At 45.2% G+C, this 25,417-nt stretch overlaps 2 protein-coding genes across 17 annotated transcripts in view; both read left to right on the top strand.

Annotated features, from left to right (window-relative positions):
* The window catches only part of PECAM1 (platelet and endothelial cell adhesion molecule 1), a 31,707-nt gene extending 28,628 nt beyond the window's left edge, over positions 1-3,079 (top strand). For 8 of the 14 annotated variants that reach the window (XM_040081420.2, XM_040081415.2, XM_040081413.2 and 5 more), the window contains one exon: positions 1,497-3,079. In XM_040081420.2, coding sequence (XP_039937354.1) covers positions 1,497-1,529 — 33 coding nt within the window. In that variant the 3' untranslated portion in view covers positions 1,530-3,079. The remainder of the gene's footprint in view (positions 1-1,496) is intronic. The other 6 variants (XM_040081427.2, XM_040081414.1, XM_040081419.1 and 3 more) reach the window with 1 other exon arrangement.
* A 13,866-nt stretch (positions 3,080-16,945) lies between these two features.
* Positions 16,946-25,417, top strand: part of TEX2 (testis expressed 2) — a 46,011-nt gene continuing 37,539 nt past the window's right edge. Inside the window, exon 1 of one of the 3 annotated variants that reach the window (XM_040081601.2) lies at positions 16,946-17,016. The gene's annotated coding sequence lies outside the window, so the exon portion shown is untranslated. Of the gene's footprint in view, positions 17,117-25,417 lie in introns of all 3 variants that reach the window. The other 2 variants (XM_040081599.1, XM_040081600.2) reach the window with 2 other exon arrangements.

The following is a 25,417-nucleotide window of genomic DNA, read 5'->3' as shown; positions in this document are numbered from 1 at the left end:
GTTAGGGGTTTCTTCCCTCCATCTCCTGTGTTTCAGAAATTTCTATCTTAAAGGCAATCCATAGGAAGTATTTGCAAAAGAAATGAATTACTTAGAGAGGAACTGGGAGGAGGTTTCCTTCCTGAAATCAGAGCTGGCAATCTTTCTAAGTTATTTAATGGTCCCAGTTTCTGAAAACATATTGAAGGAAATATCTTGACAATGAGATAGCCACTTCGCCAAGCACTAATTGGTATTGTGTCAAATTTACCTCAGCAGTACGTTCTGACTTCATATCTCCTCCTCTCCTGCTACCTCCTAGATGTGTTTGTGTATTTGTTTGTTTGGTTCTGTCCTAGGGGTTCAGGAGGACTGGCAGTACACGAGGACATTGTGTACTTTTCGCTGCTTTTTTGTCCAGCCTCAGCATGTGCCCTCTGAGACAGAAACCTGTACAATTTACATCTCTTTGGAGGAACTTCTAGGTGTTATTCAGCTACTTTCTCCTCTTACTCAAGTGATCCCAAAAGTATTTTCTCAGTGTTAAGGGAATTAACACCAAAGGAGGACCTGGCCTGTGTTTAACTGTGCCCAGTAACATAGCACAATAGTTTCAGACAGGAAAGGAAGATGAAGGATGTGTCCAGTTAAAACTGGGGGGGGGTGATTTCAGACAGTCAGGATATGAAAAACAAGGTGATACTCTGAAATAAACACTGAATTATAAGCCAGGAATTCCTCTGACTCATGGGGCAAATCCTTTGGGGGTAAGTCCACAAAAGGAATTAGGCGCCTCGGTGCTGACAGACTGATCTGTTAGGTCAGAGGCCACCATGTACCCTGAGCAGAAATTTGTTGGAGGGACACTTACTTTGGCAACCGATATCAGGAAAGACTTGACAGTTGCGAATCCCCAGTGGGCAGAATTATTTCTGTCATATCATGTGAAAACAATGAAGTTTGGGCTCTGTCTGTGCCCATTCCCACTGGCTGATGTAGAGGACTGCTCTGTCTGCCCTCTGTGCTTGCCAGTGCCAGGATTCTGCCCCTGCTGTGGGCTGGAGATGACCCTGGCACGGCTCCTGCAGGAACACAGTGTCCAGAAGCTGGATGCTGCATATCTGCCTGTGACATACCAGCCCTTAGGGAAAGGTTTTCATTCTCCTGGGACTGAACCTGGGGTCTAACTGAACATCTCCTAGTAAATAAGGGATCTGACTTCCAGGTGTGTTAAGTGCCAGCAGTTCCCTTAAAAATCCAACTTTTATCAGTAAGCACCCACTTACAGATGTTGGTGATTAACAGTTTTGGGGTCTAGCTTGTAATTGTTACTCTAAATCTCCCACTGTCTTGTTTCTTTTTCTCTCTGATGAAGATAATACCAACGTCTCCCCAGAGACCGGTGTGTATTTATTGGCTCACTGTGGAGGGTTCTAAGGAATATGTTACAGGACAGAGGGTAGGGGCACAGCTATACTCACACCTTGGGTTTTTTTCTCTTTTGCTCTTTTTGCCAGCAGAGAATATATGGGCATCCTGATGCTACCTAGAACAGTCACCTCAAAGATCAGCTGGGAGAGGAAAACAAGCCAAGATGGAAGATGTTGCAAGTGTTTCAAAGGCTTTGCAGCAGTTATTTATGAGTTTGCCAGACTCGTCTTTTCAAAGTTTATTTCCTTAGGAGGAACAATAGAGATGTTCCTAAAGCATTTAATGGAAAAAAAAATTACAAATAAAAATTCTCATAGGAAAGTGGCTCTAGAAACCACTGACCCAGGTTCTCATCTGTAATTTCCCCTGCTAATGCAATTTTGCCTTTTTTTGCCTCCAATTCATCATGCTCTAAGGAAACAAAGGGGGAGCTACAGCTGAGGAAGTACATTTCTACAATGCAGCAGCTACTGTGATACCAGTAGGACACAGAAATATCTAAGCTTGCTTTAAACTCGCTAAATTGGTTATCAGTGCCACCACTGTGGCAGAACAGAGCTCAGCACAGCCTGGCCAGCTATGGATGATCTTGCAGCTTGTGCTGAGCTCCCTGTGCTGCAGCAGCTGGACTGCTACCAGGCTTGGAGCCAGCTCAGTTATAGCTCACAGGGATGTGACACTGCAGGGAGAGCCTGAGGGAAGTGTGAGCTCTGGGCTCCCTAAAAGCTTGAATAACTGTTCAGAGATTCAGACTTCACCAAGTGCTTTTATCAGAGGCACAGACAGTCTTTGTTCTTCGCTAAATTGCTTTTCCCCTTTAAAAGTGTTCTGATGCTTGTTGGTTAATTTGATGTGATGGTTCTTCGAGGAATGATTGTCCATCACAGTTATTTTGGATGATTCTATGGTAAGTCTTCATTGAGTGGATATAATACATCCAGATCAGTGAGTTTGTACCTGAAAATCCTGCTATGTGTCCTTATATTCCAAAGAAATAAGGAATCCTTTTTCCTTTGATTTTAGGAGAGAGCTGAAGTTGTACTAGTGCCCAGTTTGTCCAGTATGGAATTCCATACCTATCCTTTTTCTGTGTAGTATGATAAACCTCTAACACAGATCTACTTTGGACACAGATCTAATCCTGCAGCCCATGTTTATCTCAGCTGCATTAGTTTAAAAAAAGTACACCAACAAAAAAAAAGAGAGAGAGAAAAAATACTGTCCCCAACCCCTTAATCAGCTGTCCTTTGACATTTCAGTTGCTCTCTTCTTCTTACTGCAAATTAAATTCCTACAGCATCTAGGCCACAGGTAAGAAGATTCTAATTTAATTAGAAAATAGTGAAAAAGAGGTCATGGGTTTGTATATAAATATATAATTATTGCTTTAAGTATTGCATCAAAGGTGTAAAACCAGCAAGAAACACAAAAGGGGTTTATATCCTCCATTCTAAATGTTTAAAATTTCAAGCTCCAGTTACTGATTAATATCTCTAATTTATTGTTTCCTGTGCAAATGTTGTTTGTATCATGAGCCTGTCACAACTGACTGACTTCATAGCTCTCTTCTGTTGACAAATGTTCTTTCAGCATCCCATGAGTGTCCTTGCAAATGCGTTAGTATAAGAAATGTGAAAAGGTATTTTAATAAAGAAAACTCTGAATTGAACTTTGCACTGGATCTTGCACGTTCGTGTTGCAATGAATGCCTGTGAAGTTTGTTATTCGTGATGAGCCACAAGATCCATCATATGGATTGGCATTAGGAAGAAGCCATCTCTGCAACAGATTCCAGGCACTTAGATCTGGAGTCAGGAAGCCATTTAACAGCAGGTAAATGCACTAAATTGCTTTGAAGTCTGAGTGGGTGAGTGCTTGTATTCACGAGTCTTTTACTAAATTACAAATGTAAAGGTTCCTCCGCAAACCCTTCCCAGCCTTTGGCAAAGCTTGGGAAAACACTGGGGTTTGGAAAGCTTCAGAATATCATCTGGGCACGATGGAGGAGCAGTGGAAGAATTCGTTGCTTGCTTTCAGCTTGTCTCTCGTCTGGAATAATCCTAAATTTTTTTGGATTTAGTTATCTAATACAAGTTGTTTGCCCTACTGAAACGTGTGAACTGTCCATTTCTCAGAGTGCTGAGTGCTTCTTTGAGCTCCTCTGTTTTGTCTTGCAGATAACCAAAGTATTTCAGAGTATGGGACAATAATCAGCAGATGTCACCAGTGAAGACGAGGTAAATGGGCCCATGAGTAAACAACTACACAAGGAATCCTGATATGAGCATGTGCCAAACAAGCCTCATGATCCCATTGGAACTATTTGGGAAATAAGTTTTGAACCTGTTACCAAACAAATCAAAGCTCATATCGGAGATCAAACAATACATTATTGAAAACAACAACAACAACAACAAAGAGATTTCTGTGTTGTCACCAAGTTGAGCTCAGCAAATAGAAAATGAGGTGTGTTAGCAAATATTTACTTTTCAAGTAAAGGGATGGCACATGCCCACATCCCTCGTGCTGTTTCCTATCCGAGCAGTTCCCCCACATCCTGTTTCCACTCTTGTTCGGAAAGAGCCTTACCCACCCCCAGGTGGGGGTAACTTTGAAATATTTTTCCTCTTGCAGAGCAGAGGCTTTAGAGCTGACACACAGAAATGCCTGAATCAAGTCCCCTCCTCCTCTCCACAGATACTTTCCTTTTCTATTCGCAGACAAGTGGCACCCCAAGTTTCCCGGTGTAACACCCGTTTCCCTCAGTAACATGAGTTTCCCGGTGTAACACGAGTTTCTCAGTGTAATGGCTTGTTTCCCAGTGTAATGCCTTGTTTCCCAGTGTAACACGAGTTTCCCGGTGTAATGCCTGTTTCCTGGTGTAACGTGAGTATCCTGGTGTAACGCAAATTTTCCAGTGTAACGCCTGTTTCCTGCTGTAACTCCCGTTTCCCAGTATAACACCCTTTTCCCTGTGTAACGCCTGTTTCCTGGTGTAATGCAAGTTTCTCTGTGTAACTTCCGTTTCCCGGTATAACACCCTTTTCCCAGTGTAATGCAGGTTTCTCTGTGTAACGCACCGTTTCCCGGTGTTAACTCCCGTTTCCCGGTGTAACACCTGTTTCCCTGTGTAACCCGCGTTTCCCGGTGTAACGCAGGTATCTGTGTAACTCCCGTTTCCCGGTGTAATGCCTGTTTCCCAGTGTAACCCCCATTTCCCGGTATAACCCCAGTTTCCCGGTGTAACTCCCGTTTCCCACGGTAACGCCGTTTTCCGCTGTAACCCCCGTTTCCTGCGGTAACGCCATTTCCTGCGGTAACGCTGTTTCCCGCAGTAACGCCGTTTCCCGGTATAACCCCCATTTCCCAGTGTAACCCCGTTTCCCGGTATAACCCCCGTTTCCTGCTGTAACCCCCGTTTCCCGCTGTAACCCCCGTTTCCCAGTGTAACGCCATTTCCCGCGGTAACGCCGTTTCCTGCTGTAACCCCCGTTTCCCGCTGTAACGCCGTTTCCCATGGTAACCCCCGTTTCCCAGTGTAACCCCCGTTTCCCAGTGTAACCCCCGTTTCCCGGTATAACCCCCGTTTCCCGCTGTAACCCCTGTTTCCCGGTATAACCCCCGTTTCCCAGTGTAACCCCCGTTTCCCGCTGTAACCCCCGTTTCCCAGTGTAACCCCCGTTTCCCGGTGTAATGCCATTTCCCGGTATAACCCCCGTTTCCCAGTGTAACCCCCGTTTCCCAGTGTAACGCCGTTTCCCGCTGTAACCCCCGTTTCCCGCTGTAACCCCCGTTTCCCGGTATAACGCCCGTTTCCCGCTGTAACCCCCGTTTCCCGCTGTAACGCCGTTTCCCGGTATAACGCCCGTTTCCCGCTGTAACCCCCGTTTCCCGGTGTAACGCCGTTTCCCGGTATAACCCCCGTTTCCCAGTGTAACCCCCGTTTCCCGCTGTAACCCCCGTTTCCCGGTATAACCCCCGTTTCCCGCGGTAACGCCCGTTTCCCGCGGTAACGCCGTTTCCCGCGGTAACGCGGATCTAACGCGAGCTCCGTGCGCGCTCCGCGGGGCCGGGCGGGGCCGGGGCCGCCCGCGGGGTCCCGCAGCCGCGGCCGGTGCCGGGCTGACCCCTGGTGGGCTGCGGGGGCACTGCAGGGACACAGCGCCGGGCTGGGCCCCGTCCGGCCCTATTCCATCGAGCAATAAATTGGAGCCGGCGGAATTTTTTGTTCCTACAGCGCTCGCCCGCCTCTTCCCGGCCTCCGCCACTCTTCAAGATCGGTGACCTAAATGCAGTGTAAACCTGCCCACCGTGGCTTCTTCCCTTCTCCCGCAGGGTACTGAATTGTTTGTGAATATTGGGGCACTGCTTTGAGCAGTTCCTGATAAACCTCAGCATTTATTTGCTTTTCTGCGGTGTTGTTCCACCTGCTGCTTTGTGAGCTTGGTTCCGCTCAAGTTCTTGGTGTTGCAGTTCACCACTGGGCTGTCTTGAGCCCCAGCTTTTGGGGGAAGGGGAGGTGACACTGTCAAACCGAGTACAGCCCATCTCGTGCAGGGAGAGGGCAGGCACAGGGAAAAGAAACAAAGCTTGAGAAAAACAGAGGTATCAAATGGAAAAAAACAACAAAAACAAACCACCAATTAAACTAGAAATCAAACTGAATGCAATAAAGTATCAGTACAGATTTAAAATGCTAGCACATTTTGTTGTTCAGCATTTCAAGGCCTTTCTGAATAGGTGAAAGCAGAATAAACATCACTTCTGCTGTTATTTGGGAGGTAATAAGCAATTTGACATATCTAAGGAATCACAAAAAGTGGGGCTTATTGCCTTCATGCTATTAAATGTTCCCCTGTAAATCACAAGTGCTCCCATTAGAGAGTTGAGCAGTCATGAGAATGTAGCTTGCATAGGAGGTTTCAGCTAAATGTGAGCATTTATATTTATATAGGTAATTTATTTTCTCACCAGCCACAAACACGCTGAGTGGGAAGGCTGAAAAAAATAATTCTCACCATTGCAGGAAACAATCACTGTAATCAAATTTTAAATGTAATTGCAAAAGAAATCACAGTTTCCTTGGGGAAGGAATCACTGCAAAGTCTGATGACAGAACAGCAGCATGCAGCTGAAATGAAGGATTGAGCACAAAGCAGTGAAGGGCAAGGCTGTCACTGCAAAGGCTCTGCCCCCATCAGCCTGGATCTGGACTGTGTGTGAAGCTCTAATGGTGATGGTTAGAAATGGACCTCATGCTGTTTGGACCACATTCCCATGGTTAAGAGGAATTCAGATCCAACAGGTATTGTCTGGGGAGAAATTCCACAACTAAACTGTTAGTCATAGTAAAGACGGATTCTGCCTCTGAAATGAATAGATTAGCAATATATGTCTGTGTAATCCTGAAAGTGTAAGAGTGGGAGATGGAATCAGGGTCTCCTTTGGGGCAATGATAAAAAATACAACAATTTTTTCACTGAATGGAAACCAGAAGTGACCAGTGTGACAGTCCATTGTCCTCTGGTTACTGCTCTGATTTTTCTGTAGTTGTCTTTTTGTTTTAATGTTTTACTCAGGAGATAAAAGGAGATCTTGGCATGAAGGCTAATTACAGTGAAGAAAGAAAATTAAAAGAAGATGAAAGGAAAGACAGAGGGGAATGAGCAGGGCTGGTGGAGAGAAACGCTCCAGATTGTGGCAGGTTTGGAAGAAAATGCATCAGTCCAGTCCCCCTGACAGCCCCACACTTCATGGTGTTGGTGCTGCTCTGGGGAACGTGCTGTGACAGAATCAGTGTTGTGGAGGTGGCATGTCCCAAACATTCCTGTGTTTATCATTGGCAGGTGACCACTAGGAGAAGCAGAAAATGTATGTGTTAACAAAAAGCCCAGTTGCAGATAATGGCACCACTGACCCAGGTTTCTGCTGCTCCCAGTGTGTCAGTCCTGGATGGGGATGTGTAGTCCTGAGGCACCAAGGGTCAGTGTGATGCACCAGCCTGGGAATGTGTGCTTCAAAAGAAAACATGCTGTTACACTGTTATGCAGCTGGCATAATCCAAGTCCTGCTGAGTGCTTGCAGAGGAGCTGTGGCTGCTGAAATCACCTCTTTCCACAAAGCACTGTCAGCTCTGCGTAGGGAGAGCTTGGATTTAAATCCTCTGCAATGCCTTGTTGTTTATTCATTTTTTAACTACATGCAGAGCCAAGTCTCCACTGTGACTGACACAATTTCACTTTGCAAATCAATGAGACAGCACTACAAGGGCAGAAGAGTCTTTCCTGAGAATTTGTGTTGCTCAGAGCCCTGAGTGAGTGCAGTCCTCATGGAATTAACCTGCGCCAAACTCCTGAGCTCCCTGGGGCTCTCACCACCCTCCCAGCCTGTCTTGGACCTTCTGGAGTGGTTCAAGCTCCAGCCAGCTTAGGAAACTCTGCCTTTTGTGGGAGGAGTGTTTCCAATGTAGTGATTAAGAGGGCTGCTGGTCTGTCCCAAGAGCAGATGAATGGGACAGAGATGAGAGCTTTGTCTTAAGTGGGCTGAATCATGGTATTACTGGAAGGGGTGAACTTGGCATCTCTGCTTGATAATAGGCTGTGAGAGTGTAACAGGAGAAAAAATTGTCAAGTGTATTAAGATGCGGTCAGAGTGTAAGTCAATTAATGAAATTTACAGCCACACGGGTTATTAATTTAACATGAGATTGTCAATAGGAAATATAGATTGCTTTTGAATAATTTTAAATTATTTAAAGCCTGATAAAAATCTCAGTCTCCCGTAATGCAGAGCTTAGGTTTGATTTTTTAAATATTTTTGTTTCTACTTCATGCTGATTAAAGGAACAGGAGTTTTAAAGAGCATTTCATTAGGAATGCTGAGGGCTGCAGGTGTGTTAGGAGGCAGAAGCTCAGGGGTGGCTGGAGGTGAGCTGTGAATCTGCAGTGTGACCCACAGCAGAGCTGGAAGCACAGAAAGCCAAGGGCGTCTGAATGCAGTCCTTGTACACAGTGGTGGGTCACATTTTCTAGGCACTTCCTCAGGGCTGCGAGAACCACTCTAAATGGGCTTACAGCACACATTGGCACTGTTGAAAACCTGGTTCCACCTGTGAATGCTGAGTCTGAAACAGCCTCCAGGTGATCTGTCTGCCGTGGCCAGGAGTCAGGGAACTTCAGGCAGCAGAGAGGGGGAATTTGCAGCCTTCTGAAGAGAGATTCACGTTCCTCCCAGGGAGCTCGGGGACCACTTGATCTCTGCAGAGGGATGGTATGTTCAGCATGACTGAAGGTATTAGCTGGCTCAGCCCTGGAGCCTCAGAACATTGTGTACACGGCGGAAATCCAGTGTAGTCATTGCTGGAGGGAGCTATGGGCTGGTTAGAAACAACCTGACACGCACCTGTGCTTTGTCAAACAAGAAACACTGAAAGGGATGTCTTTAATTATCATTTCCTCTTCCTTTATTTTTTCTTGAAGCTGATCTTTTCCCACTGAGTTGCTTCCTTTCTGACTGCTCCAGAATGAATCACACAGCCCTACGTGTCTATTTGTCTGCCCAAGGGGACTGTAGAAAAGCAAACCTGGCTAATGTCCCCTGCAAGGAGAAAATTATAATTTATGCTTTTTAATTACAAGTTTCCTGCATTATGGTCTAGTTTTTCAGCTTATAATCATTAACAGTATAATAGAGACTTAAGTAAATTGTTGCCTTTTCCTCTCTTGTAGCATATGTAGGTCAGATTTTCATGTGTAAGAGTTATTATCTCTGACACACTAATGAGTGCACTGGCTGCTGACAAAGGTCACATCTGTGTTTTCTTCGTTGCATACAAAGATGGAGAGGGCTGTGTGCTCCTCATTGCTGGGTCTTCTAGAGTCGTTTCACTGGTCCAAAAATCACTTGGTGCTTTTCACAAATCACAAAGCTGCTTTACACCTGCTTTGTACTTCTGTCAGTGAAAGATGAGGCTGAGGGCAGAGGAGTGTCAGCATCATCGTGTCCCCAGCACATGTCTCCTTCATGCACCCTTGGCTTTTCAAGCTCTGTGCACTTGCAGTCAAAGGGATGAAGTTGCTGCCTTTCCATGAGGAAATGAATGGAGCTTTTATGTCCTGTCTTTGACCAAAGCACTTAAAAGGTTTTGTGCCCAGCAGATTGTTTCTAATAGCAGGGAAAATTGATCACTCAGGTACTTTGATGCAGCCCTTTTATTTACAAAGAAAGTACAAAATTCTCTTTCCTCTAAAATCAGAGGAATCAGACAATATTCTCTTTCTCTGCATGCAATTTCAATCCTTTCAGCCAGCACTTATCCAGAAGCACTTCTTTATTCTCAAAGTCGTTCTTGTAGGATTCATCTGGTGCTGCCTGGTTTGGAGAGAAGGCTGCTCCCCTAGGAGCTGGGAGCTCCCTGTCACCCCAAGCACTGCCCTCCTCCCTGCATCTTCCAAGTCTGCTTTCCAGCTCACACAAACCTTGAATGCACCAACTTCTGCTCCAGATTTGCCCTTCTGCCTTCTTAGGGTGGCTATTCCTCTTTCAGCTCCTTGCTTGTGTATGAGAACTTGGTTGTTTCTTATGCAAAAAATATCCAGTGAAAGGCAACATTAAACCTGTTTGGGTCCCATAAGCTTTTGCCTGACTCTGTGTCAATTGGAGTTACACACTCAGCATGTGGCATTGTGCTGATGAAGGGTAAGATCTTTGCACACTTATTGCCAGCAACAAGGAGCAGAAGAAGTGATGGAATTGGGGCAGGATGAGATTCTCACTGCCCTAGTGTTTTTACTCCCTACTCCCCTTCTGACTAGAGAGAAATACCCCTTTGACCAATGAGCAGGATGCATTGCTGATACCCATTTGAATTGCTCTGCATTCCTTGCCCTATTTATCATATTTAACCTTGGATTTATTTGTAGAGAACTGCTCAGAGAGTCTTGTTTAACACAGGAAGAAACCGGAAGAAAGCCTGGACAGTGGTGTGTTTTCTTGCAATATTGCCCTGGACAGTTTCCAATCTGTTAATGGTTGAACACTGACATCTAAACCATCCCCAGGGGAGGTTCAAGATCCATCTGACTTCAGTAAGAGGTTCCTAAATAGCTGTAACAAACCTATACTTTAAGAGAAATAAATTTTGCTATTTTTAAAACATGCAGGTTTTGGAAAGCTTTGAATATCAAGATTAATTCTCTGTCTAAATGCAGTGGAAGACAGCACTGACTGGTGAGTCTCACTCAAATCTGGAAGGTTTTAATATTGTCTGGAACCTGGATTTGATGTTCTAAAAGCTTAGAAGTGTTTAGTTTACTTTTTATTCCAGCACAGACTCTGCATGTACATATCAGATTCCTTAGTATATCTCATTGGATTTATGCAGATAACATATTACATTATCCATCAGCACTTGGAATTTTGACGCAGGAATTCTTGCTGGATAGATTACTGAGCAAAATTTAATCGAAAGTTTTAATGGCACTTCGAGAAAACCCCAAGGTCACATGGAGACAGATGCTGCTCTGCTCAATGTGATGCTTTTTTGCAGAAAGTGGCAATAGGAGGTGGCTGTGGGAGCTGGACAGAAGGGTCAGGGCACCAGGGCAGGTTTGGAGACTGGATTATGTATCAGGTCATGAAAATTACACAGGGAAGGCGAGCAGAATATCCTCAGTGCCTCATGAGACACTTACCTGGCATGTCTGCTCTCCAGTGCTGCCACTGAGAATCCTGTTTGGAACCTGTCCCTTTTCATTGCCTATAACAGGTATCCTAAGGAGCACAGGTTCCTTGTTTAGGCACCTGAATGATTAACACAGTGAGATGTTATTTAACATATCTCTGTGCTGAGATCTTCCTCCTAAAGTGCTAAAGGAGAATGTGACACCCAGAACAAGAATCCAGTTGTGGAGGCACTGAGAACTTTTGGCTTTGGAGGCTGGGTCAGGATCTGTTGGAGAAATGGGCCAGGATGGAGCTGCCATTGGTGTGTGGCTGTAGGGAGATCAGGGAAGGATTGAATCTTGGCTATGGTCATTTTGTGTGACTGGACAGGCACTGAGTGCTCTGTCAGAGGCAGTTCTTTACCTGGGAAAACTCCAACCCTGTGTTTGCCTTCAAAGCTGGGCTCTTGTTTGTTCTGGCGTGACTGCACCTTCATGTTCCCATTGTTTAAGCCCAGCCTCCCCAGCAAAGCTCAGCTGAAAAAGAAGATGTGCAGATTTGGGCCACAAGTGGAAGGTTACAAGTTACTGTCATAGAGACAGCAGTTCCTCACACCTCCACGAAGTTCATGTGAATAAAGGTTCTGGCAACATTCAGGCTTGAAATTACACTGTCTAGAATTGTACAACAGCCTAAATTATATCAGCCTTATGAAAACAATGCATATTTTTTACACCTTCAGAACGTGGAAATGACCCTGACACCTATGCATGTTCTCCATCTCAGCTGGAGAAACTAAAGTCAGTCCTTTTCCCCTCTATTTTAACTAAGAGTTCACTTCATGCTGCCATGTCTGATGCCATTTCAGCAGGTATACATTCAGCTCTGGGTCTGGTGTTAATGCTCCCAGAACAAAGACATCTAAGCAAGATGTGGCTATTTTTATGATAGTGATGTTTTGATCTCATGCCAGCACAATCGAGGAACAATTCCCATTAAGGCTATTGATTGGAGTCTTTCCTTGAAGGGGACACTCAGGAAACCTGAGCTGAATTATATTTCAAAGTAGATTAGTTAAATTCTATTAAAGCCTCTGCAGATATTCATATTCAGAATTAAGTGGCATTAATCTGATTTAGTGTACTTTACTTGGAAAATGAAGAAAGCTAAATCAAATTAAGGCCACTTTAACTCTGGGTAACAAAACTCAGTGGGGTAACTTTCAAGTCACAGGTGTTATTAATTCAGATTAATTTTTCTGACTTTCTCTGTGAAGACAAGGAGCAATAAAATCACCAGAGACGGCTGACCATATGTTCTTTAGTCCCCAAGAAAACATTACGGACCAGCTGACAGCTGGTCTGGACTTGTGGATCTAAAGGCTGCTGTTCATCTCTAGTCTATAGCCAATGCTCTTTTCCCTTAACTAACCATTTAAATTACAGCCATCAGTGTAGAACCATAGCATCAGTCCAGGCAGGAGCAGGAGGGTGCTCTGCCTGTGTTAATGCTCCTGTGCATGTGGAAAAATTGCAGTGTATGTGCCTGATTTAAACATGTATCTTCAGCTGTTCTGTAATGTCAGAACTAAATTTACTTGTAGATTTAAAATAGGTGAATGATTTGGCAGCTGAAAGGTCACGGCGCACTGTTTATTTTGTGCTTTGCTTTTCCTGATTACGGGAAAATTGTCTGTAGCATCTGACATTATTGTCAAGGCCTTGTGGTGCAATACCTGCACAGACAAACTGCAGCCTTAGTGCTGCTGTGTCCCCCAAACTTCCCCCAGCTTTGGATTTTGCCACAGTTGCACTTTGGAGCGCTCCAGCACTCAGCCACAATATCCTACCTCACCAAGGTCTCTGTGGAGGGAGGAGTATTGACTTCTGCACCATGTGTAGATCAGATTTCAGGCTTTTAGAGTTTTGTACATTTGCCAGGTACACTGAAATACAGATAGCAGCTCGTACAACCTTGCTGTGACTTTGGCAGCAGGCACGTGGCTATTCTGGGTGGCCCAGGGACTTGCCCCTTCCCCTGGTGGCATCGCTGCAGGTGTGCTCTGGCCATTTCCCCAGCCTGGATTCAGTGTCAGGGAGAGACAAACCCACCTGAGAACCATCCAGAATGTTTTGCAAGTCTGAGAGAAGCCAGTGCAAATTCCCAGCACTGAAACTGCCTGACCCAGGCTGCCTTGCAAAGCACCTTCCCTGGGAACCGCTCTGCCTGTGGGTGTCACCTTGGCAGCACCAGCACCCCTCCACAGGCTCTGCCTCTGCACACCTTGCTGGCCTTGTTTTAGCCTGTCCTGGGAATCCACCTGAGCTCCTGGCAGCCACCAGAGGCTGTGCTGGAGATGGGTGCAAGTTGGAACTCCTCTGGCTCTGGAAATGTGTCTTCTCTCAGTGCAAGGACTTGATGTGAGCAGTTGCATAGAGCTGTTTCTCCACAGATACTTGGCAGTCTAGAAGCCTTAAATCAGTCTTAAAAAAAAAAAGAGAGAGAGACAGAGAGAAAGAGAGAGAGAGAGAGAGGGAAATAGGAAGATCACAAGGGCAAATGAGGACTAAATTCCTGTAATTTTTTAATGTTGTTTCTCTCCACCATTCTTTTGGATATTTTGTTTCACAGCTGGATTTGAGACCTGCTTTTGTAATTGAGGAGTTATGAATGCTCTGACCTAGCTGACAAGGTGATGATCAGTCAAAGATTGGACTCAATAATCTTGGATGTGTTTTCCAACCTTAATGATTCTGTGATTCTGTGATCTCTCCTCAGCTCGGCCTTAAAAATGAAGCAGCAATAAGAAAACCCCAAACCCCAGAATAATGTGCTTTAGTACAGGAGGCAACAAGAGCTCAGAATTTCAGCAGTTCCCAGGGGGATTTTAGAAACAGAGAAGCAGAGTTGGAGCCAGGCTTGGGGAGCTGGCTGGGGAGGGTAAGACCAGGCTGTGCCCCTTTGTGCCAGCAAGGAGCCAGACCCAGGGGCTGGGAGGAGTGTAGGGAAAAGTGATGGGGTGAAGGACAGGATGGGAACACTCTCACTGGGGTGTTTGACAAGCAGAAGACAGGCCCACAAGTGCTGTGGAAGGAATGTGGCTTTCAGGAAGCTCATACTCCCCTCCATACCCACAATCAGAGGCAGCTGAAGCACTGGGAAGCCCCAGTGCTGCCAGTCCTTGTTGGGCTCTGTACACACTGGGTGGGCTGGAGCCTTGTTTGGCTTTTTTCATGCTAAGCCTCTTTCCATTTTATGTTATTTCCATTTAATGTTGCACTGGTAACAACCAAACAAACGGGCAGTAAAGCTGTCTCACACACACAGACCCGTGTTTGCCAAGATTCACACATTCAGGCTCAGCTGCTGCCTCATTCCTCTTAAAGCTTCTCAGCATAAAATTGCAAGCAGGGCTGTCCTGCAGCTCTCGGGTCTTCCCCAGGATCTGACTGCAACGGGATTTCTGAAAACCGTGTGGAACCCCAAAGCTCATGTAATGTTCTTTTCTCATGAAAGTAGAGGCTCTAAACGGCCCTGAGCTGTGAAATTCTGATGGGGGCATTATAGAGAAATGAACTGAGCCTCACAGTAGCTCTGGGGGAAAAATATTACCTATTCTTTTACAGCCTGCTCAAGCACTGCCTTTAAAGGTATTTAAATGTCCCCCTCACATATTCCAACAGATTAAAGTAATTCTTTTCAAAAGCAGCTCTTGACTGTAGATACCTGTTTAGAGCCTGCAGGCTGCTGTTTCTCAAAATGACTGTATATTTATACATGGGATACTGAAATGTTAGAAATAAATAAGCATTACTTTATTCTCTTGTCTTTTTGTAGGATAGGTGGAAGATAAATAATCCAACAAAAGGATTTACTCTTACAGCACTGACTGATTCAAATATTCTGAGATTTCTCCTTTTCCCCCCTCTTCCTGGGATTTGCCTTTAGAAGAGGATTTCTGTGAAGCCCAGGATTTCTGTGAAGCCAGCCTTTGCTTAGCACGTTCCATGCTATGGAAGAAGCCTCTGCTGAGGACCTAACTCCAGGTGCACAAATATTTATCTTGAGGTCAGGAGTTTTAGAGGGCAGAAAAAGCTTCAGAGACTCCAGTGAGTTGATTGTAGTTTAACACAGCCAAAACCAACCTGTCAGCCACAGTTTCAGCCATAGGCTCTGTTCCTGCAGGGAAAACCTGTCGTTAAGGAAACAACCACCATCTTATCTCCAGACTCTGGAAACATTAACATTGGCTTTGTAAAAGGATTCGAAGGTCTTCCTATATACAAGGACAGCCATGAATAGAAATGTGTCCTAGATTAATACATTTGTACCTGTATTTCAAATAGGATGTTGTCTTTTTCATTAAAAAAATTAAGATTGAATTGAGGTGCTGCAGTGATGCTCACACAATGCAGTCTTTTGCTGGGTTCCTTCAGTTCCTTCAGCCGCAAGCCTTAAGACTGCTGAGTTTAGTGCTTGGACATCCAACAGCTTGAAGGCTCTGACCATCCATTTCACGAGCTCAGGCCATTCCTCACTGAAACAGATTTTGGCAGGTGCTGGCTTCTCTCAGTAACTCTGGTTTTCCATTACATGCAGGAATCCTGCTTTTAAAAACAGAACTCAAGGATGCCTGTGAATAATTCACTTCCACAAGCACCGAACTGCCACCGCCATTTAATGAGAGAAGCAGTTCTGAGTGCTACCTGCACCTAGACTGCAACCCCTGGTACATTCCACATGTGTAATGCCTGGTGCAACAGCACCCCAGAGCTCAGCACAGCTATAGCTGCAGGTAACACAGGAAAGTGTTCGAAAATTAATAATTTATACTTAACTCTTCGCATTGGCTAGCTTGGAGCAATTCGAATTCTGCTCACATATCCCACTAAATGTTGGTTAGTAAATAAATTTTGTCACATCACCTCATAAAGAGTAAGTTTAAAGGGTGGGATGAAATAAAGAGACCGAAAGATCTTGCAGAATTCTTTATGTTTTAATTCAAACTGAAATTATTAAAGAGAAGATAATTGGCACAGACAAATTAACCCAAGGGTTGACTAAAGAAACCCGGTCAGTCAAGGCCAGCATCAGTCTGACCTGGTGTAATGCTGTAATGTCATCATTAAATGTCTTCAGAAGCAAGAGCAATTAAGTAAAGGGTAAAAGCAGTAGAAAGACTATAATTTATTGCATAAGACCATTATTGAGAAAACAACCTTCTGACATAGAGAAATTTTTTTTTGTCTCTCTGTGCACTGCAAATTGGGAAATATGAAGGGTAAATACAATGACCTCTGCCAGGGCACGTTTCCTGGGAGAAGTGCCTGCTCGGTTAGAGAGCCGATAATTTCTGGCCATTTCCGAAACGTTCAGATACCAACCAGCTTCTCTGTGCCTGGCCGCGCACACGCTTCCTGCCGCAGCCGCTCCCTCAGCGGTGCCAGCGGCGAACCCCGCGCTGAGCCGGTGACACAAACCCGCACCGAGAGCCGCCCTCCTGGAACCGCCGGATTATCGGGGCGTCCCGCACGGGGCTCGGGAGGCTCGACACGCCCGGCAGCGGCTGGAAACGGGAGCGGCCGGAGCTCCGCACCCGCGCCGGCCGCGGGCCCGAGCGGCTCCTCGCCCCGGGGGCCGTTCCGAGCGTCAGCACCACCGGCCGCTGGAACACCGGCTGCGCCCGAGGGACAGCGCCGCTCCTGCTGCCCAGGGTCCCTCAGTCCCCGTCCCTTTCCTCGTCCCCGTCCCTTTCCTCGTCCCCGTCCCCGTCCCCGCCCGCCCCGCTCCGTCCCGCCCCGTCCCGCCCCTCGGGCCGGCGCTGCGGCGGCTCGGGCAGGCCCGTCCCCCCGCGGGGCCCGGATTGGCGGCGCCGCCGCCTCCCCGCCGCTGCCGCCGCCCGGCGCGGGCAGGAGCGGGCCAGTGCCATGAGCCGCGGCTGAGGTGAGGGGTCGGGGCAGCGTCGAGAGCCGCGGCTGAGGTGAGGGGCCGGGGCAGTGCCGAGAGCTGAGGGAGCCGGGCAGTGCCCGGAGCCGCGGCTGAGGTGAGGGGGCCGGGCGGTGCCGTGAGGGCGGCCCCGCGCCGGCAGCGCCCGCCGGTCCCCGCGGGCTGCGGGCAGGGAGGAGCGCGGGGGCCGAGGGCGGCGGTCGGGCCGGGCCGCGGGCGGCTCCCGGGGCCGGGCGGGGCGGATGGCGGCCGGGGGCGAGCCGGGAGTCGGCGGGGAGCGGGGCCGGGCCCGGCCGGTGCGGGGCTGGGCTGGGCGGGATGGAGCCGCTTCCCCTCGGCGCGGGAGCGGCGTTTGCCGTGCCGGGGTGCAGCTGGGCAGGAGCTGCCGGAGTACGAGCGACACCTTAAAAACAAGCGACAGAGGAGGCGGCAGCGGTCGCTCCTGCTGGAGCCAGGGGAGAATTTTTCGGTTGGCTTTTAACACCAAAGGCGAGAGGTTTCCTGTCTAGTAAAAGTGTTTCCTCTCTCTTGCCCTAGCTGTCGGCTCCTTGGTTTCTGCTTCTCTTAATTTTCAGCGTCATCTGTGTTATCTTCATCGCTGTTCAGGGGCTGAACCCGCGTGCCGTGTCTCGTCAGCGTGTGCTAAAGTTCCTGCTAAATGTTTGTGCTCAACTTCTTGGTGATTTTTATCTGTCAGCAAATGTCTGGAGGAACTCCTGACTGTAGTTTTGGGAAATGAAGTACACAGTGGAGGTTAATTTAAACTTTTGTATGCCACTTAAGTACTATAACCATAAGATAAATTAGCCTAAGTCTTCAGTGCTGTAAGATTATCTTCTGTTAAGATGCTTTGTCATACTCCTCTTTCAAGATGATACTGCCTGTTTAACTCAGGAAAAATGAGACATGCTCACAATTTCAGGGGTATATATTTTTAGAAGAAGATGTTGTCTTTTTAGTGCGAAAATAACTCAATACTACTAAATTGAATAAAATTCAGGCAGAGTGAGTACCCCGTTTTGATTTTCTTGGAACTGAAAATGTGCTACATGAGAGGTAAAAGCACTTTGCCTTAAGCGTAAAAGGGTAAACTAGTGATTTGGGATGTTAAAATTGACTTTTAAAGACTCTGACATCGTGCTGTTTTATGATTTATGGGAGGTTAGTGTTCTGTCTAACTTCAAAGCTGATCCAACAAGGTGCTGTGTTGTGGGTGGCATATTAATTATGCTCCAGGTAGGTGCTGAGGCTTGAGCTAGTGTTTCTAAAGCAGCGCAGGTTGTTTTCTCCCTTGAATAAAAGACCAAGGAGTTGATTCTGTACTCAAAGATGTCTTGGAGTTTGCTGGGCTATGGTATGGCCTGGGAGTTGTACTGGCAAGATAAACGCTTCTCTTGTGGACAGCACTTCTGGTCCATGCAAAGAACTTAGTGAAATTACCTATTTCAGAAAAAAAAAAAAAATTGAATAAAATCCAAAGTTAAAACTTGAAGGACGTGGCCCAACAATGAGTATTAATTGCATAGTCTTAGGACTTCCAGCTTTTAATACCAAATGCTTGGTTGTTTCTAACTAAAGAACTTCTAAACCAGCTGCTTTTCAGAGTAAAGAATGTGGAGCAGGAAGCGTGGACGTAAAGCGTAGCGCCAGTAATTTCTCTGTTGTGGTAGGTGTGTAAACAAAGTAATGGGAGATGCAGAAACTTACTTAGCAAATAAATGGCTGATATAACCGAAATAACATTTGAAGTCTTGCAGCTAGAGGACTGAGGATGCATTGTTGCACTCAAACAGCTTTTTAGTTGATTGATTTGGGGATTGTGCTGCTCTACCCCTACCTTCTGTGCCAACTCAACCAGTTCCATATGATGAAATCAGAAGGTTTCTCTTGTAGCGCACCTGGAAGGCCACCAGAGTTACCTTGTGTGGGTGAAGGTGACCAGTCACGGGTGTGGCAGTGGGCATGGGTAGGGACATGTTCCCCTGTCCTGCTCTGGAGGACTGAGCTTTAGCCAGTTTTGCCTGGGAGATGAATAAATTGTGGCGCTCAGTGTGCAGAGTGTGACTGACACCTGCCTGGGTTGAAGAAAAATAAAGGCTGTGTATTAGGATAAACTGTAAACCTACAAAAGAATGGAAGGCAGGGTAAGTGAATTCTAGTTTTAAACACAGTCTTGGAGCTTGGAAAAGTCCCTGAAATCTCTGGATTTTTATTCTTTTTCTTTGGTAAGCTAGAAATGGTGGTATCAGGTGTCCACAGTAGTAATGCTAATTCAGTGTGCTCTAAAACATTTATCCATGAATAAAGGTCTTGTGTTCTAGAAACCCTTACTGCCCTAAATGAAACAATCAGATTACAATGTATACTGGAAAATGAGAGCATAATGTAGGCTTAGAGATTAGAGAAATAAAGACAAGAGTTAACGTTGTGAGCTGTCATGAGTGTGTACTTTGTATTAGAAGAGATGTATTCAGAGCAGAAACCAACTCTGGAAGGGCACAAGGGTGCCACATGTGCCTGATGAAGGGCATGAACATTTTTAAGTAATGCAAAGTGGACACGTGAAAGGATGTGTTGTGCTTTCAAGGCGGAGGAGAGTAGAACATCGAGCTACTGAGAGAACAATACAATGTCATCTGTTGATACTGAAAAAAGTGTACTACTCCTCATTGTAGAGGATTGTGCTTAATGGTTCAGATCCACAGTTTGGTTGGGAGGGGTGTTGTACTGCAAGTGGTTGAATTAATCATCTTTTCTGGACAAAAACCCCAGTTATTGTGTCATAAAAATGTATGATCAGCTGTTCTTGACAGAATTGTGAATTATCTCTTCTTGGAGGTTGGCTTCTATAAAGCTTCTGTTAACATGGCAAGCACAGAAGTCTGAAGGTGGAAATAATTGATGAAAATCCCATTTCCAGCTTCCTAGAACAAGACCTGAAGGTTGTGCATTGGCTGGGAGGGTTTAACCTCACCCAGCAGCCTCGGCCCCGGCATTGTGAGGGATGAGGTTTGACCTGCTGCGGAGATAGCACTGAGGCAGTGTCCTCTTCAGAAGAGCTGTAAGTTAATTGATTTGCTTGGATTTGGGCCAAGCTTTGTGTACCACAGGTCCTGAAGTATTTGTGTACTTGAAAAATGGAATTTTAAATCTTTGAAGGTGATTTTTACATTCTTTCACACATTTCCTTATTGGAGTTTCGCACTGGAGGCTGCTGACTGCTAACTTGGTTTCATGAGTTTGAGTCTGTATAGAGCAAAATCACGTCTCTTTGGTCAGCTCAGTAACAGTACAAGCAACGTAGTGCAGGACTCCCAGTCAGACCAGTTTGGTAATGCAGAATCTGCCTCTTTCATAATTCCCTTTAATGGACTCCTTGATGACCATTATCTCTGAAAAATAAAAACCAAGTGTCTTAAGTTGAAATTGCTCAATGAAAGTATCTGAGAGGCATTGCTTGAAGACTTCCTGTGTTAACCAAGGCCAGTCTTGCTTCTGTTGGAAATGCTGAGAGAAAGGAAGCAGGAGGAGCAAGTTTTGATGGTAGAGTAAGTTAGAGTGGCTGAGCTGTCGGCAGTGTGCAGTAATCCCTGTAAGTTTTGCTTGTGTTTTTTCTTTCTGTTTCACCCTCTGGGGGTAGAGGAGTTCCAAGCTGTTGTGTTATTTACCAGTCATATTTATTCTCTGGGTACTGTTGTCTCTGTTGAAGCCAATTGTTACTGTCTTTGGAGAGACATGGGAATACAATGATAAAAAAAGTTTTATTCTCTGATCTTGCCTTTCTGGCTCCTCAAAACTCCTACTCCTCTGTTTGTTGTCTTTCCTACTTGTTTTAACTCTCTCCTCCCCTGACAGTAAGGTGTGTTACTCTGCTATGTAAAGTCTAAATCAATACCTAGGGCAGCTGGGGTTCTAAAAAGGAAGAGGACTGATGGACAGCGGATAGCAGGAGATCAATAAACATGGTAAACAGTGGTGTTTTCCCATAAAGGCCAGGAGGGCAGCGGAAATGAATCGTCGTGTGAACCAGGCTTTAATATTCATTACCTGGTGTCTCAGTGGTTTATAAAGTGTTGTGATCTCTGACCCGGCTGGTGTTGGGTGACAGGAATATTGCAGAATGTGCTGTGACTGTATTGCATGTCCTGCAGGATTGTTATCCTGGAGCTGTGAGACGGTGGGATGGTCAAGCTTAGAACAGGATCCCTTTTAAGAGTACGAAAATGGTTATTCAGGCATTGGAGTGCTCTTTTAAAGGATCTATTTGAGCCAAAAAATTGCTATATTGGGGTTTAATAGTGGAACTACAGGAGCTACAAGGCTTTAGATCTTACTCTGGATTTAATGTGTTTTGTTTAAATTACATTTCACGGTGACACTTCAGTTGTAATATAGGACTGCAAAATTATAAGCATGAGGGTATGGACTCCTATGATACTGGGAATTCCAAAGCAGATGGCAGAGGAGTGAAATGTGAATGTGACCTGTCATGAGGTGCAGTGAAGTTCTGATCTGAAATTAAACAGATGTAAAAAACATTCTGTTTCCCTGGAAGTCAGGATTAAGACTGAGAAGAGAAAAAGGTTTGTTTTTATGAGCCCAGACAGGCTCAAAGAATGGGGGTTCTGTGCGGGGAAGGAGGTGGTGGTGCTCACACGCCTGTGTTGTGGGAGCTTGGGTAGGAAATGTCGCTGAACATGTGACATGGAGAGACAGTGGAAGTTGTTTGGGTTGTGCTCGCTGTCTCCTGCCTGCGAGCTGCAGCATGTTCTGCTTCCTTGTCTTCTGAAACCCCAAGTATCCAGAGCCTGCCTGCACCAGGCTCTGCCAGGGATCCATCCCCGACTCCTCTGCCTGAGGCCAGGAGCGATGGATGCCCTTGCAAGAGCAGAGCATTGCAGAGCATTCCCACAGCCCTGCCTGCTGTCACCTCCCACTTCTTGTTCCCACTTCCCTGCCCCACTGTGGCCAGGGTAAGATGAAGATTTCTCTCTGGATGCTTTCCAAGCTGGGCATTACCATTCTGCTTGCTTAATACGTATCCGTCATCCCTATTGCCCAAAGGGGCTTCACTTTCTTTCCCAGTACTCTTGTGTAATGCTTGGGCTTGGTCACATAAATAAATGTACTTCGCTAGGAAATGAAAGTGATCTGTACAACTCTTGTCTTGTTTGGAGCTGCTGTGACGTTTGATAAGGCTTATCTTTGTAGGACCTCCTCAGTAGCATTTCTTTTTGTCTAATCACTTCCACACTTCTTCCTTTTCAACTTGACTTGAAGTATTAAACAAAGGAATTGGGAGAAGTGGAAAGAACTGAGGGGGAGATAATCCTGAACAATTGTCAACTCAGAAGCGTGCTGGTTAATAAATGCTCTGCCAGGTTTTGAATAAACCTTCTGAGCAAAAGCATGAAAACTTTACAGAAGTATTTTTATAGAAAAGAAAAATGTGTTATTCTTCTATTTATATGTTATTTTTAGTGAGTAGCAAGAGATATGGATGGAGAACGGACCAGCTGTGCATACAAACTTTCTCCCATTTTGTAATTCCCTTTATTCCCTTTTATCATTCCCTTTACGACAACAGGCTGAGTGTTCCCAGAAGCCTTAACTCTGCTGAGAGATTTCAGGCAAGCTGAAAGCAGTGCTTGACAGTTTCAGAAAACTCTGTGAATGTCTGAAAAGATGCACTAAGAGGTGTGTTGTATTTAAGAGTATAAATATTTAGTTGTGTGGCTCTCCATTTCTTTTATCATGCAGCTTTGAGATGTGGATTGGCAATGTTTTTTGAGTATTAAACAGATTTTATGAACCCTTGCTTTTCTGATGAGTTGGGCCAACTTCCCAGTTTTACTTTTAAATCCTGTCTAGGTAGCTATCATTCTTTCTACCAAGTTAAAACTTCACAATTGAAATCATAAAAATGAGTAAATCGTGGTGCTGCCCCATGAGTGGTTTTGCTTTCTCAGTATATATTTTTTTAATCCGCTTCTTCCATCCAGCTGCCCTAAGCGCTGCATTTACCAATGAAAATACCATGGGCTGACTGTTTTGCAAACTTCTTTGTAGACACAAATGGGTGAGGTGTGAACATTGGCTTTTCCAGCCTCCTCCTCTGGAAACCCCAGCCAGATCATTGCTGGTTTGTGTGATCTGTTCAGGTCTCAGGCTGCTGAAGAAGGGATTATTTGTTGGCATAACACTTCTGATCCTTCCCAGAGCTGGGAGAACTTCTGAGGGGGTGTGGAGGCTGCTTCTCGTTTTCACAGAGAGGAGCTTGTCTCGCGGGGTGGTGACGAATGGAGGTGAGAGATTTCCATCCCATGTGTGCATTTCCACTTGCACTGTTCGGTTTCCCAAAAGAGTGACCAATGTTGTATCTAAAGCCTTCGTTGTACAGAGCAGGCAGAGGTGGCTCTGCAGGGATGGGAGCAGCTTCCTCACCGTTCAGTCCTCACTATTTTGTCACCTTATCCAGGAAGACAACCTGAGCTGGCACTCCTGCTTGGCTTCTCTGCCCTGACCTCTCTGAGCAATTAAAAGCCTCGTTTACACACCCACACCCTGCTGAGTATGTGCTGTGCGTACCCACAAACCTACTCACGGTGCTTGTAATTCAGAGCTTGACTCTTTGATAAACAAATGCCTGGTGAATGAATTAAGCATGGATATAGGAACATTGCCCTATGCCTGAAATTAGACTTGCCTGCACAATTCTGTAATTGGACAAGGCAGGATATGGCTCAAAGACACTTATTTCCCTTTGCCCTTTTGAATCCATCTGGTGGCTTTTGCTGTTCTTTTATCTCCCTGCAAATCAAGATCTTAAAAAAAAATGATGACCTCAAATTAATTTCCTTGAAGCTGCTTTAATGACACTTCTCTTTCTGTGCATGTGTGTGCACAAGATGTGACCCATATAGAGGGATGTGCATTCACCCTTAACTGTTTAACTGATTGAGACTATAGAAATTATTTCTGAGTGCAGTAGTAGAAACTTCTTTGGTGTTGAAGGCATTTCCTGGACAAACATTACACTGATGATACCTGTTTATTGAATAGCAAATATAGGATAGGAAAGGGAAGACTTTTGCTCTTTTTTACAAAGAACTAACTGCAAAAGAGAATGACAGTAGAGAGTTTGCATTAATACAGCTTGGATGTAAAGTAGAACTGGAGTTCTTAAAAATTCATTAATTTTTTTTAAGCCATTCATATTGCACTGTGAATTCAGCAGGTAACTGATGAATTTTGGGATGTATTGCTACAAGACACCCACCTGCTGACGTTTTTACTTTTCAGCTAGTGGGGTTGTCAGATGAAATTCCTGGAGACAATCATGCTCATTAATGTTCTCACAAGTGAGATCTGTGTGTGTGTTTTATAGCTCCCTGTGTAGCTGGTCAAAATTTAGTATGTGCCTCTCTGAAATAGAGTTCTGGAGGAGTGATTTTATTTACTGAATTGTACTGGTCTACCTGAGGTTTGCCTTCCACTAAGTTAAGGACCTGTGTCTGTGTGCTATAACTGAATTATACCATAGAGGAGCAAAGGTTGAAAGAAAATGCGTAATGGGTGAGAACACTTCTCAAGGAGTGCTGAAAAGTTCAGAAAACCTTTAATGAACTTAAACCTTTAAAGGAAAATTTTATTTTTTCTTAATTTCACACTGATGGCCTGATTCACGCAGGGAAAGACCACTTTGGGGTAGATCCATGCTGCTGAAAAAAGAAGAGAGGAGAGCTCTGTTTATGTTTTTCCCAATCTTGTTTTGTTTGCCTTTTTTTTTTTTTTGAGCATTCACATGACAAATTATCCTTCCTATCTTATCAGTACCACATTTTGAGAGAGAAAAACAGAGTAGGAAGGATCTCCATATGCGCAAGGACCTCACTTTACCCACTCAGTGTACTGGATTTCTTTCTCCTTATGAGCAATGCCTTTACTTTCCTGTGAAATGATAATTTAAATTCACAATGCCAGCAAAGTTGGGTTGTTTTTTTCTCATATATCTACCTCCCATGGTTTCTTAGCAATTAGGCATTAAAAAATATGTTGTGGGAGGTGCTCGTCATTTTCTGACTCAGTTGGTTTCAATGGGAGTCAGGCCTGTAAAGCAGCTGTTAAGGTCAAGCAATCTGTAATTGACCTGTCAGATCTTGCAATTACAGTGTATTGCAGCTGTTAGAAATAGGAGTTACCTCCATTGCTCCTGAAAAATAACCAAAAAAAAACCCAAACCCAAACCACCGGAAAGCTTTAATCTATTTCACTGATTCATTAAGTACCGCTCTCTTCTGTGTGTAATGCAAGAAACAGAGGGGAATGCAGATGGAGCTGCTGCCTTTGATTTCAGTGTTGTTTGTGGCAAGGCTTCTTTCATGTTCTGAATAACAAA

The sequence above is a fragment of the Hirundo rustica genome, chromosome 18 (assembly GCF_015227805.2).
Source record: "Hirundo rustica isolate bHirRus1 chromosome 18, bHirRus1.pri.v3, whole genome shotgun sequence".
In the NCBI taxonomy this organism is placed as follows: Eukaryota; Metazoa; Chordata; class Aves; order Passeriformes; family Hirundinidae; genus Hirundo; species Hirundo rustica.
Note: the sequence above shows the minus strand (reverse complement) of the source record. Positions and strands in the feature narration are given on the sequence as shown.